Raw genomic sequence first — 13,444 nt, 5'->3', positions numbered from 1 at the left:
AAGAATAAAAGATATGCTCTACTTAAATGTGATTTTATTGTCACTCATTATCCTCTTTTGCACTAACTATACAAAGTAAACTCCTATTTAGGAGGTAGTCTCTCTTCAAATTTCTATAGGCCGAGTTTATTGTAGGGGCGACGGCAACGCAACCGCGTGACGTCAGCCGTCGCCGTACTACAGCGATTCCTGCTCTCATAATTATTTATTTATTTATAAAATATTTTACCAGGAAGTCATACATTGAGAGTTACCTCTCATTTTTAAGTATGTCCTGGGCACAGAGTTAAGACAAATAATACATGTTTAAAAAATACAGTTACATAAATGAACAGGGTATACATTATATACAAGACATTGCATGCACTGTTAAAGATAATATATATTATGGGCTTATGAAACAGTTACAGACCAGATTAAAATGTGAGACAGCCTTAGATTTGAAAGAACGTAAACTGGTGGTGGATGTGAGAGTCTCTGGTAGGTTGTTCCAGTTTTGGGGTGCACGGTAAAAGAAAGAGGAGTGGCCGAATACTTTGTTGAGCCTTGAGACCATGAACAGTCTTTTGGATTCTGATCTCAGGTGATAGGTGCTGCATGTGGGGGGGTGAGGAGCTTGTTCAGGTAGCTGGGTAGCTTGCCCATAAAGAGTTTGAAGGCAAGCCAGGAAATGTGAACTTTGCGCCTAGACTCGAGTGATGATCAGTCTATTTCTTTGAGCATTTCGCAGTGATGAGTGTTATAGTTGCATTGGAGAACAAAACGACAGGAGAACAGAGATCCTGGTGCAGGAGACCAGAGATCGTGACCTGGGGGTGTTGCGGAGGCGTAGCCGTGAGCGGTTTTCCCTCATTGGCATAACCGCTCACGTGCCGTGACGTCACCCCTCGATCCCTGGAAATATCAAAACCTTCTGGCGTCCAGCGATCTCGACGGCTGACATCACGCAGTTGCCGTTGCGATAGCACCCACTATGGGCACCCGCAACGGACAACCTATACTTGCTAAAGTCGCAGTCGCCATAGCCAGTACTATAAACACAGCCATAGAATTGGAATTTGTTCTGTCAATTCATGCTGGAACCAATCTAATCAGTCAGAGGTTATCTGTCATCAAACTAATCAGTGTCTACTCCAGACGTGCACACGGCCTCCGTTAACTCAGAACCCCAATCCACCATCATATATGTAGTGTCAAAAATAGTGCTTGTAGGATTGTGACCTCATGTTTAGAACAAAAGACAAAAAGGCCTAGTGCTACATCTAACTTGACATATTACATAGTAAAAACTTATCTGTATATCTTCTCATAAACAAATAGTCATTTAGTTCAGTTCTTTGGCCAAAGTATTTTAAGCCCACAACCATGTCACAGAATATACCATCTGTAGGTCCACCGATGCACCTGCATGTAGCTCTCCTAACCTCTCTAATGGAGGGAGAGCTGTCTTTAATATACTGGTCATTTACAGGTGCTTAGCAAGAATTGCACTTAAAAGGTGGGATGGGTGGGCTTGGAAACCGGGAGGAGGGGTCACTAACCTCCATGTTTTTTTTACCAACTGCAATTAACAAACGCACACAGCCTCTGTAAGCTAAGAACCCAAATCTACAATCATCAACAGTATATTGTGTCAAAAAGAGTGCTACTAGGATTGTGACCTCGTATAGAATAGAACACAAGACCAAAAAGCCTAGTGCTAAATCTAACTTGACATATTATATAGTTGTAACGGGTGTTCCCTCTGGCCTGACCCACCCAATCTCATATTGGCCCGTGTAGTCTAACCAGTCCCCCATTACAAGGCGTGTGTGGTGGTGCACCTGCAAGTAACAGGACTCTTGAGTCTCCCGCTTGGTGTTATTAGGGGATGTCATCAGGACAGGTAGCTGAGGTAGTGGGTGCGAGTCCAACTGACTTCATGTGCAGCGCCTCCACCTCATCAGGATCTGTGCTTCCGCAGGGAGATGGTCCTGGTGAGGAACTCCTTCTTGGTGCCATCCACTGTTGAGTAATCTCACACTCACACAGTGGGGTTCTTTTTCTCAAGGACATCTTTATTGCATACAGGGATGTAGCAGACTGCCCCCTGCAGCTGCCGGCTCTAGCCGCACATCTCTCCGTGATGTCCCTTTGCCAGGTACGCCCTCCCGTACTGAAGTGGGATTCCCTTTCTCCTAGGGAGATCACCGCTGTGCCAGGTCCCTGGACACAGTGTGGCGTAGACAAACTTAATCTATCACTCTGCTGCCGCTAGTTACTGCACTAGGGTCACAAAAGTGTTACTTCCTCCCGGTACCTTCGGGTTACTATTTCTTCACCAACCACCACACTAACTGTCAGTGTTGTGCCCTTTATACTCCAGGGGGCAGGCGCATCTCTGAGGTCACTATCCAGGGACTCAGAGCATACAGCCACTCCCTTCCTTACACAGGGCACCACACAAGGGTGTGAGGGAAAACCTCCATAACTACTGTTGGCAGACCTGTATTTACCACGACTTACTGCCAACAGGGAAGAGGTATGCAGTCATTATTATGCATGGCTACATACTCCCCCTGGTTAATACCCACCGTCCCGGCTGGGACCTAAATTTGGTGTACCTTGCGCCAGGAAACACTGCAAAAGAACACACAAATAACATAGCAAACATCATTGCATGGACATAATAATGTAAGCCCAGTACACTCACTGACCAGCAGGGAGCGTTAAAGAAAACAACAGACCACTCTATTGGATACTCAATAATAATGCCGAGGATCTGGCTTCTTCACCTCTCGCCCCGCGGCATCATGTACAGTCACGCTGTATTCTCGTGGTACTCCTCGCTCATTGCAGTATACCACTTTGTGCATATACACACTGCGCCCTATCTTCCAGACCCGCATAAGTTGAGCTACCCTCTGCTCGGCCTGTATCCCCTTAATGGCTCCCCCTTTCTCTATGATATAATATTGGATATCATTTTTGAGCCATCTCTCCCTATTCTCCTCTATCTCTCTCATTAGAGGTTCAGGGACGTAAGGGTAATCAAGCCCATGGGACTTCCTATACTTCGCCGCAATAGCCCGTTCAGCTCGACACGACCTGGTCAAGCCACCTTGCCCAGCCGCTCCGGGCAACACCCATGACAGGGGCTCATCCGTTTCTACCGGATCATCCAACCCTGCGGACCCCTTAGGTATAACAAGGCCTGCCTGGATTCGATCCCACCTTACCCTTAGGGCCCTAAGGTATGACTCGTCGTCAAAGTCACCGGCAGCCCACCAGTGATCAACCACCCCCTCCCTCTCTAAAATAAAGCGGATGCGGTCGAACCATGATACATACCCCTCGTACAATGGGGCCCACCACCTAGTCTCCTTCCGTTCCTCGGAGCTAGGATCTGTACTCTCTTCTATGGACTCCTCATCAGGCCCACCAGAAGACACCCCAGATGTACCCTCAGATCTCTCATTAACTCTTTTATACTGAGAGGTGTTTTGTACTGTGATACTAAGCCCACTAGGACAATCGCTAGATACAGACACTTGCCTAGACATACTCCCTCCTCCCTCCGACCCATCATCCGACGTACCCAAGTCCAGGCTTCCAGTCCGATCATCGGAAGGACCCCGTGACTCCCCGGACAAGCCTAAGCTGGAACTGGACCCACATAAAATAGTGACGGGTACAGGGGCTTTAACTAGGGCCTTGGGGCTAACCTTGGGTGTGGATGGGGTTTGGGGACGGGACCGAACAGTAGGTACTGACAGGGTTTCGACCTGCTCTCCAGCGATACCTGTCTTGACGTCGCCGCAAAGTCCATCTTCATTCTCAACAGCGGAGCTTCTGGGGTTGCAGTTCAAACGTCCGTTCCCCCTGGTAGTAGGGGATCGTTTCTCGCTGCTTGACCTCAGAGGCGGCACCATCTCCCACTCGGGGCCTCCCTGGTCCGCCTGCACCACTTCCGCACACGCACGTGCTGCGACGCCATCTTGGGATGGATCCCCAATCGAGATATCTTCCTCCACCATGACATCCGGCAACGCCCGTCTGCTGCGCGATCCAGTCTGGCTCTGGACTCGCTCCTCCGGCTCTTCCTCCCCTCGGTTCTGCAACAGGCACGGTGTCTTAGCACCTCGCAGGGTCGGGGTTGATCGACCCGCCTCCGATCCACTAGTCACCACGGCACGAGGAAGTTCGTCTCTCCATGGCGTACCAATGGTATGACAATCACGCCTGATGACTGTCTTACTCGCCAGCCTTGCACACTCCTCATCCGAGGATTCCAGTTTGCAATTCGGCCGAGGCATCCCGGTAGGAGACCGGCGATGGGCTCCTCGGTGATCACCTCTCCGATGACTGGATTTCTCTATCGGAAGCACTAATGATGGCTCCGACTCTGCGGGACTGGCACTCTTGTTCCAGAGAGCTCCCGGCTGTTCTTCTCTTGGAATCGGGACATTCCCGGCCACTCCCACCGCCTGCACCGGTACGAATGTGGTCATTGGCCACATGTACTGCAGTCCACAGTGGGGGCATCGGGCCTCGATGCCCACGGCTCCGCCCGGCAGTCTGCACTGCAGGCAAAGACACGCCACAGTCTCCACACCCTCCACACGGATTATCAGGAAGCCTCCTGGAGCCGAATAAGGGTGAGTGGAAATCACAGGACCTTGGTCCACTTTGTCAGCAGCTTCAGCCATCTTTACCAGCGGAGGCACTCGTCTCAGAGGTCTATACTGATCAATGGCTCTTCGCAACTGAAAGGCATGGGCTGATGTAGCAACCCTTCCTCCCATTTTCTCTGTCGACATCCGGTGTAACCGCAAACCACTCCCCCTGGTTGAAACTAGGGGGATGTCTCGTAGATTTGTAGGCTGACCCAGCACAGGTGCGGAGTGAGTCATAGTCCATGAGGGCGCGGCTCCAGCTTTCGCGCCAAACTCCTCAGCGGGGTGGAGTTTTCTCGTTGGCGCCAATCCTGGCCAACAATTAGCAAACTGCAAAGTTGCAAGACTTTCTGCAGCATGCCCACGCGGCGTCCCGGGGAAGCGGGAACCGCCATTTTGATTAGTATTGTCCTTTCTTTCACTGAAGGCAGCGTCTGGCTGTTTGTTAATTGGGGTATAACAAAGTCCATTTCGTTCCTCCCATCTAATCACACTGTCCTGCTCATTATTCTCAGGGGTATCATCCCGAGAACAAAAACACGACAAACACGGCGCAGCCACAGCTTTCACGCCATTCCACAACAAACTCACAAAAGTCTCTTCTGTAGCTTGTTCTTCGTCTGACCGCAATCCTGGACCTTCTGCTCTATGCAGATCCTCCATTCTCGTGGTTCTCTCTCTCCGCCATCCTGGACCTTCTGTTCTGTACAGATCCTCCATTCTGACGGTTCGCTCACCCTGCCATCCTGGACCTTCTGTTCCGTACAGATCCTCCATTCCGACACGTCTCTCGTGATCGTTGAACACCGATTCTCTGTACGTGGAGCTCCGCTCTGCGGGGCAGCTACCACATCTGTACAATAAACATGCCTTGTGCACCACCTTGTGTACCTAACGTAGATCTGACTCGTGTTTGCACTACCTCAGGCTAGGCTCACTCTTTCTGTGTCTACTGTAACACGTTCCTCCAGTCTGTGCTCCTTGGTAAGTGATCTGGAATGGAGACTAGAGTACTCTGGCTCTTCCATGCAGTACTTTGGGCGTCGACCTACTTTTGGCTAGCCTAGTGCGGACCCTTCCAGAATTCCTGCTCTCAGTTACCAGTTTACCCCTTCAGGCGTCCCCCGCTAGCACTACCTCAAGGCGACTAGAACAGCAATAGCCCCCGGCTCCAGACTCACTAACCCCTTACGGATCCCAAGGCGTCTTTGCGGCATGCATCTCCAGCATCTCCCTGACTACCCCTGGCCCCGTCCCACGCAGCACAAAGTGGCAGCAGACACTTCTCTCTTTCCTTATGTGTGCCTAGCAAAAGCCTGTCCTGTTGACAGGTCTCTCAGCAGCGCCTCCAATTGTAACGGGTGTTCCCTCTGGCCTGACCCACCCAATCTCATATTGGCCCGTGTAGTCTAACCAGTCCCCCATTACAAGGCGTGTGTGGTGGTGCACCTGCAAGTAACAGGACTCTTGAGTCTCCCGCTTGGTGTTATTAGGGGATGTCATCAGGACAGGTAGCTGAGGTAGTGGGTGCGAGTCCAACTTACTTCATGTGCAGCGCCTCCACCTCATCAGGATCTGTGCTTCCGCAGGGAGATGGTCCTGGTGAGGAACTCCTTCTTGGTGCCATCCACTGTTGAGTAATCTCACACTCACACAGTGGGGTTCTTTTTCTCAAGGACATCTTTATTGCATACAGGGATGTAGCAGACTGCCCCCTGCAGCTGCCGGCTCTAGCCGCACATCTCTCCGTGATGTCCCTTTGCCAGGTACGCCCTCCCGTACTGAAGTGGGATTCCCTTTCTCCTAGGGAGATCACCGCTGTGCCAGGTCCCTGGACACAGTGTGGCGTAGACAAACTTAATCTATCACTCTGCTGCCGCTAGTTACTGCACTAGGGTCACAAAAGTGTTACTTCCTCCCGGTACCTTCGGGTTACTATTTCTTCACCAACCACCACACTAACTGTCAGTGTTGTGCCCTTTATACTCCAGGGGGCAGGCGCATCTCTGAGGTCACTATCCAGGGACTCAGAGCATACAGCCACTCCCTTCCTTACACAGGGCACCACACAAGGGTGTGAGGGAAAACCTCCATAACTACTGTTGGCAGACCTGTATTTACCAGGACTTACTGCCAACAGGGAAGAGGTATGCAGTCATTATTATGCATGGCTACATACTCCCCCTGGTTAATACCCACCGTCCCGGCTGGGACCTAAATTTGGTGTACCTTGCGCCAGGAAACACTGCAAAAGAACACACAAATAACATAGCAAACATCATTGCATGGACATAATAATGTAAGCCCAGTACACTCACTGACCAGCAGGGAGCGTTAAAGAAAACAACAGACCACTCTATTGGATACTCAATAATAATGCCGAGGATCTGGCTTCTTCACCTCTCGCCCCGCGGCATCATGTACAGTCACGCTGTATTCTCGTGGTACTCCTCGCTCATTGCAGTATACCACTTTGTGCATATACACACTGCGCCCTATCTTCCAGACCCGCATAAGTTGAGCTACCCTCTGCTCGGCCTGTATCCCCTTAATGGCTCCCCCTTTCTCTATGATATAATATTGGATATCATTTTTGAGCCATCTCTCCCTATTCTCCTCTATCTCTCTCATTAGAGGTTCAGGGACGTAAGGGTAATCAAGCCCATGGGACTTCCTATACTTCGCCGCAATAGCCCGTTCAGCTCGACACGACCTGGTCAAGCCACCTTGCCCAGCCGCTCCGGGCAACACCCATGACAGGGGCTCATCCGTTTCTACCGGATCATCCAACCCTGCGGACCCCTTAGGTATAACAAGGCCTGCCTGGATTCGATCCCACCTTACCCTTAGGGCCCTAAGGTATGACTCGTCGTCAAAGTCACCGGCAGCCCACCAGTGATCAACCACCCCCTCCCTCTCTAAAATAAAGCGGGTGCGGTCGAACCATGATACATACCCCTCGTACAATGGGGCCCACCACCTAGTCTCCTTCCGTTCCTCGGAGCTAGGATCTGTACTCTCTTCTATGGACTCCTCATCAGGCCCACCAGAAGACACCCCAGATGTACCCTCAGATCTCTCATTAACTCTTTTATACTGAGAGGTGTTTCGTACTGTGATACTAAGCCCACTAGGACAATCGCTAGATACAGACACTTGCCTAGACATACTCCCTCCTCCCTCCGACCCATCATCCGACGTACCCAAGTCCAGGCTTCCAGTCCGATCATCGGAAGGACCCCGTGACTCCCCGGACAAGCCTAAGCTGGAACTGGACCCACATAAAATAGTGACGGGTACAGGGGCTTTAACTAGGGCCTTGGGGCTAACCTTGGGTGTGGATGGGGTTTGGGGACGGGACCGAACAGTAGGTACTGACAGGGTTTCGACCTGCTCTCCAGCGATACCTGTCTTGACGTCGCCGCAAAGTCCATCTTCATTCTCAACAGCGGAGCTTCTGGGGTTGCAGTTCAAACGTCCGTTCCCCCTGGTAGTAGGGGATCGTTTCTCGCTGCTTGACCTCAGAGGCGGCACCATCTCCCACTCGGGGCCTCCCTGGTCCGCCTGCACCACTTCCGCACACGCACGTGCTGCGACGCCATCTTGGGATGGATCCCCAATCGAGATATCTTCCTCCACCATGACATCCGGCAACGCCCGTCTGCTGCGCGATCCAGTCTGGCTCTGGACTCGCTCCTCCGGCTCTTCCTCCCCTCGGTTCTGCAACAGGCACGGTGTCTTAGCACCTCGCAGGGTCGGGGTTGATCGACCCGCCTCCGATCCACTAGTCACCACGGCAGTGGGACTCCGGCGATCGGGAGGTCGCGGTACGGGAGACACTCGACTCCGCGTCTCCACACCACGAGGAAGTTCGTCTCTCCATGGCGTACCAATGGTATGACAATCACGCCTGATGACTGTCTTACTCGCCAGCCTTGCACACTCCTCATCCGAGGATTCCAGTTTGCAATTCGGCCGAGGCATCCCGGTAGGAGACCGGCGATGGGCTCCTCGGTGATCACCTCTCCGATGACTGGATTTCTCTATCGGAAGCACTAATGATGGCTCCGACTCTGCGGGACTGGCACTCTTGTTCCAGAGAGCTCCCGGCTGTTCTTCTCTTGGAATCGGGACATTCCCGGCCACTCCCACCGCCTGCACCGGTACGAATGTGGTCATTGGCCACATGTACTGCAGTCCACAGTGGGGGCATCGGGCCTCGATGCCCACGGCTCCGCCCGGCAGTCTGCACTGCAGGCAAAGACACGCCACAGTCTCCACACCCTCCACACGGATTATCAGGAAGCCTCCTGGAGCCGAATAAGGGTGAGTGGAAATCACAGGACCTTGGTCCACTTTGTCAGCAGCTTCAGCCATCTTTACCAGCGGAGGCACTCGTCTCAGAGGTCTATACTGATCAATGGCTCTTCGCAACTGAAAGGCATGGGCTGATGTAGCAACCCTTCCTCCCATTTTCTCTGTCGACATCCGGTGTAACCGCAAACCACTCCCCCTGGTTGAAACTAGGGGGATGTCTCGTAGATTTGTAGGCTGACCCAGCACAGGTGCGGAGTGAGTCATAGTCCATGAGGGCGCGGCTCCAGCTTTCGCGCCAAACTCCTCAGCGGGGTGGAGTTTTCTCGTTGGCGCCAATCCTGGCCAACAATTAGCAAACTGCAAAGTTGCAAGACTTTCTGCAGCATGCCCACGCGGCGTCCCGGGGAAGCGGGAACCGCCATTTTGATTAGTATTGTCCTTTCTTTCACTGAAGGCAGCGTCTGGCTGTTTGTTAATTGGGGTATAACAAAGTCCATTTCGTTCCTCCCATCTAATCACACTGTCCTGCTCATTATTCTCAGGGGTATCATCCCGAGAACAAAAACACGACAAACACGGCGCAGCCACAGCTTTCACGCCATTCCACAACAAACTCACAAAAGTCTCTTCTGTAGCTTGTTCTTCGTCTGACCGCAATCCTGGACCTTCTGCTCTATGCAGATCCTCCATTCTTGTGGTTCTCTCTCTCCGCCATCCTGGACCTTCTGTTCTGTACAGATCCTCCATTCTGACGGTTCGCTCACCCTGCCATCCTGGACCTTCTGTTCCGTACAGATCCTCCATTCCGACACGTCTCTCGTGATCGTTGAACACCGATTCTCTGTACGTGGAGCTCCGCTCTGCGGGGCAGCTACCACATCTGTACAATAAACATGCCTTGTGCACCACCTTGTGTACCTAACGTAGATCTGACTCGTGTTTGCACTACCTCAGGCTAGGCTCACTCTTTCTGTGTCTACTGTAACACGTTCCTCCAGTCTGTGCTCCTTGGTAAGTGATCTGGAATGGAGACTAGAGTACTCTGGCTCTTCCATGCAGTACTTTGGGCGTCGACCTACTTTTGGCTAGCCTAGTGCGGACCCTTCCAGAATTCCTGCTCTCAGTTACCAGTTTACCCCTTCAGGCATCCCCCGCTAGCACTACCTCAAGGCGACTAGAACAGCAATAGCCCCCGGCTCCAGACTCACTAACCCCTTACGGATCCCAAGGCGTCTTTGCGGCATGCATCTCCAGCATCTCCCTGACTACCCCTGGCCCCGTCCCACGCAGCACAAAGTGGCAGCAGACACTTCTCTCTTTCCTTATGTGTGCCTAGCAAAAGCCTGTCCTGTTGACAGGTCTCTCAGCAGCGCCTCCAATTGTAACGGGTGTTCCCTCTGGCCTGACCCACCCAATCTCATATTGGCCCGTGTAGTCTAACCAGTCCCCCATTACAAGGCGTGTGTGGTGGTGCACCTGCAAGTAACAGGACTCTTGAGTCTCCCGCTTGGTGTTATTAGGGGATGTCATCAGGACAGGTAGCTGAGGTAGTGGGTGCGAGTCCAACTTACTTCATGTGCAGCGCCTCCACCTCATCAGGATCTGTGCTTCCGCAGGGAGATGGTCCTGGTGAGGAACTCCTTCTTGGTGCCATCCACTGTTGAGTAATCTCACACTCACACAGTGGGGTTCTTTTTCTCAAGGACATCTTTATTGCATACAGGGATGTAGCAGACTGCCCCCTGCAGCTGCCGGCTCTAGCCGCACATCTCTCCGTGATGTCCCTTTGCCAGGTACGCCCTCCCGTACTGAAGTGGGATTCCCTTTCTCCTAGGGAGATCACCGCTGTGCCAGGTCCCTGGACACAGTGTGGCGTAGACAAACTTAATCTATCACTCTGCTGCCGCTAGTTACTGCACTAGGGTCACAAAAGTGTTACTTCCTCCCGGTACCTTCGGGTTACTATTTCTTCACCAACCACCACACTAACTGTCAGTGTTGTGCCCTTTATACTCCAGGGGGCAGGCGCATCTCTGAGGTCACTATCCAGGGACTCAGAGCATACAGCCACTCCCTTCCTTACACAGGGCACCACACAAGGGTGTGAGGGAAAACCTCCATAACTACTGTTGGCAGACCTGTATTTACCACGACTTACTGCCAACAGGGAAGAGGTATGCAGTCATTATTATGCATGGCTACATAGTTAAATACTTATCTGTATAGGACCTACAGATGGACCATACTGTGAAGTGGTTGTAGTCTTAAAATACTTTGCCCAAATAATTGAACTAAATGACCCTTGCATATGAGAAGATATACAGATAAGTATTTAACTATATAATATGTCACGGTAGATGAAGCACTAAGCATTTGTACTTTGTTCTCTACTTTAGAGGTCCCTACACACATTCAATATGAATAATCTTACCATCTTTACAGTTCAAATAGGGTCATAGGTTGAGTTGCCTCTCCCTCCTTCCATGCTAGAAATCTGTTTAACAGTGAAACTTTCTCCTCAGAGCAGAACCGATCTCCTGATTGCTCAGGCTGTATATGATGGGGTTGAAGAAGGGAGTTACCGCCGTGTACAATAGAGACAGGATCTTGTTTATGTTAAATGTGTATCCTCTTGATGGAACAACGTAGATAGTAATCAGTGTCCCATAATATATACCAACAATTGTGAGGTGAGAGCTGCATGTTGAGAAGGCTTTCTGTCTCCCAATGGTAGAGGAGATCCTTAGGATGGCGAGCGAGATACATATGTAGGTTACAATGATGAACAGAAATGGTAAGAGGGCTACAAAGGTGGATATCACAAAGCCTTCAATTTCTATGAAGGAGGAGTCTGAGCAAGAGTGTTTTAGAAGAGGAGCAAAATCACAGAAGAAATGGTCAATGACATTAGGGCCACAGAACTGTAACTGACTGATCTGAAGAATTACGAATAACGTCACTACAAATGCAACGAGCCAGGACCAGATGACTAGCTGGAGGCAAAGCTTGAAATCCATAATGGTTGCATAATGTAAGGGTTTACAGATGGCCAAGTATCGGTCATAAGACATCACTGTGAAAAGGAGACACTCTGTAGTCACAGAGAAAAGAGAGAAGTGAATTTGGCTGATACAGCCAGAAACGGAAATGGTGCCACCTTCTCCCCATATGAGGCTTAGCATGTTGGGGAAAATAACCATGGTAAGCAGGATGTCGGATAAGGACAAGTGGGCAAGGAAGAAGTACATGGGAGAGTGAAGTTGGTGACTGGTTGACACCAATGCAATGATCAGGAGATTACTACTTAAGGTCATAATGTAAACCATGAGGAACACAGTGAAGAGTAAAATCTTGAAGCTGTGAATATTGTAGAATCCAAGAAGCAGGAATTCAGTGACAATTGTGTGATTCTTCTCAAGCATCGCCTGATGAAAGATTAAACACAAATTACTTAATCGACACTTGTCATATCCTCAGATGAGATGTTGTTAAAGTTTGCAAAAGAGCACCTGCACTCTGCTTACGACTGTGTCTTCTGCACGTCTATTGTCTTTACTGCTCTATTTCATCTCAATCCTTTTTCTTCACTGCCCCATACCTGTGGAAATACTTTACCCTCAATATATGCAAAGCTACAGTACAGTACATGTCTGCAGGCTTTCAACCCCAGTCTTGAAAAACAGCTTCTAGATGCAAAATGTGAATAGCCTTAAATCATAACTACAGATGTAGAAGGCTTCATTGCTCCTCCAGAGATCCAGATAACACAAAAAAGATTTAGGGGCCTATGCAGTAAGTGTTCATAAGCCACTTGTCAAACACTTATCACCCAAAATGCCTACTGCTATTCAGAAAGCAGTGATAAGTGGGTGATAAAGACTGAATCGCCCCCAAAAAATTGCTCATAAAAAAAATCACGGAGGCAGCGGTGATAAGCCACTTATCACCGCTTTTCGGCATGTTCATAAACTCGCTCAATTCTAGTAGCAGGGATTAGGCTGTGAACGCCTATCATCGCACTAGAATGGTGATTTTATCCCAAAATCCTCACGCCAGAAAAAGTTGGCGTGAATTTGTTGGAAACCTGCAGAGAAGCAGCGAGATAGGACTTAGAAAAACAATGCATTTTTCCTGTATAGGATTGATGCCGGGAATCTCTGGAACTGATATCCATTAATATTAGCGCCAGAGACCCCTGGCATGAATCCTATGCAATAAAAATGCATTTATTGTAAGCATCATTACCATAGCGGATAGCCTCAGTGAACACCTAATTCCCGAGATTCAGGCCCCGTTATGGGGTGTCAGTATCTCCTATGCATTTAAATGTCCATGTCACGTGACCGTGGGAATAAAATGCATAAGAGATACCGGCACCCCATAACGGGGCCTGTATCTCGGGAAGTAGGGGGTCCCGAGGTTGAAACCAATGCATTTCAGCTCAGGAGACCCCCTGCTCATCTAAACTATTA

The 13,444-nt window shown here is 50.3% G+C and overlaps 1 protein-coding gene across 1 annotated transcript; it reads right to left on the bottom strand.

Annotated features, from left to right (window-relative positions):
• Positions 1-11,470: 11,470 nt before the first annotated feature.
• On the bottom strand, positions 11,471-12,394 carry LOC142470969 (olfactory receptor 6B1-like). Its single transcript, XM_075577773.1, has one exon. The coding sequence runs from the start codon at positions 12,392-12,394 to the stop codon at positions 11,471-11,473; it is 924 nt and encodes a 307-aa protein (XP_075433888.1).
• Positions 12,395-13,444: the final 1,050 nt, after the last annotated feature.

The sequence above is a fragment of the Ascaphus truei genome, chromosome 20, assembly GCF_040206685.1.
Source record: "Ascaphus truei isolate aAscTru1 chromosome 20, aAscTru1.hap1, whole genome shotgun sequence".
Taxonomy (NCBI): domain Eukaryota; kingdom Metazoa; phylum Chordata; class Amphibia; order Anura; family Ascaphidae; genus Ascaphus; species Ascaphus truei.
Note: the sequence above shows the minus strand (reverse complement) of the source record. Positions and strands in the feature narration are given on the sequence as shown.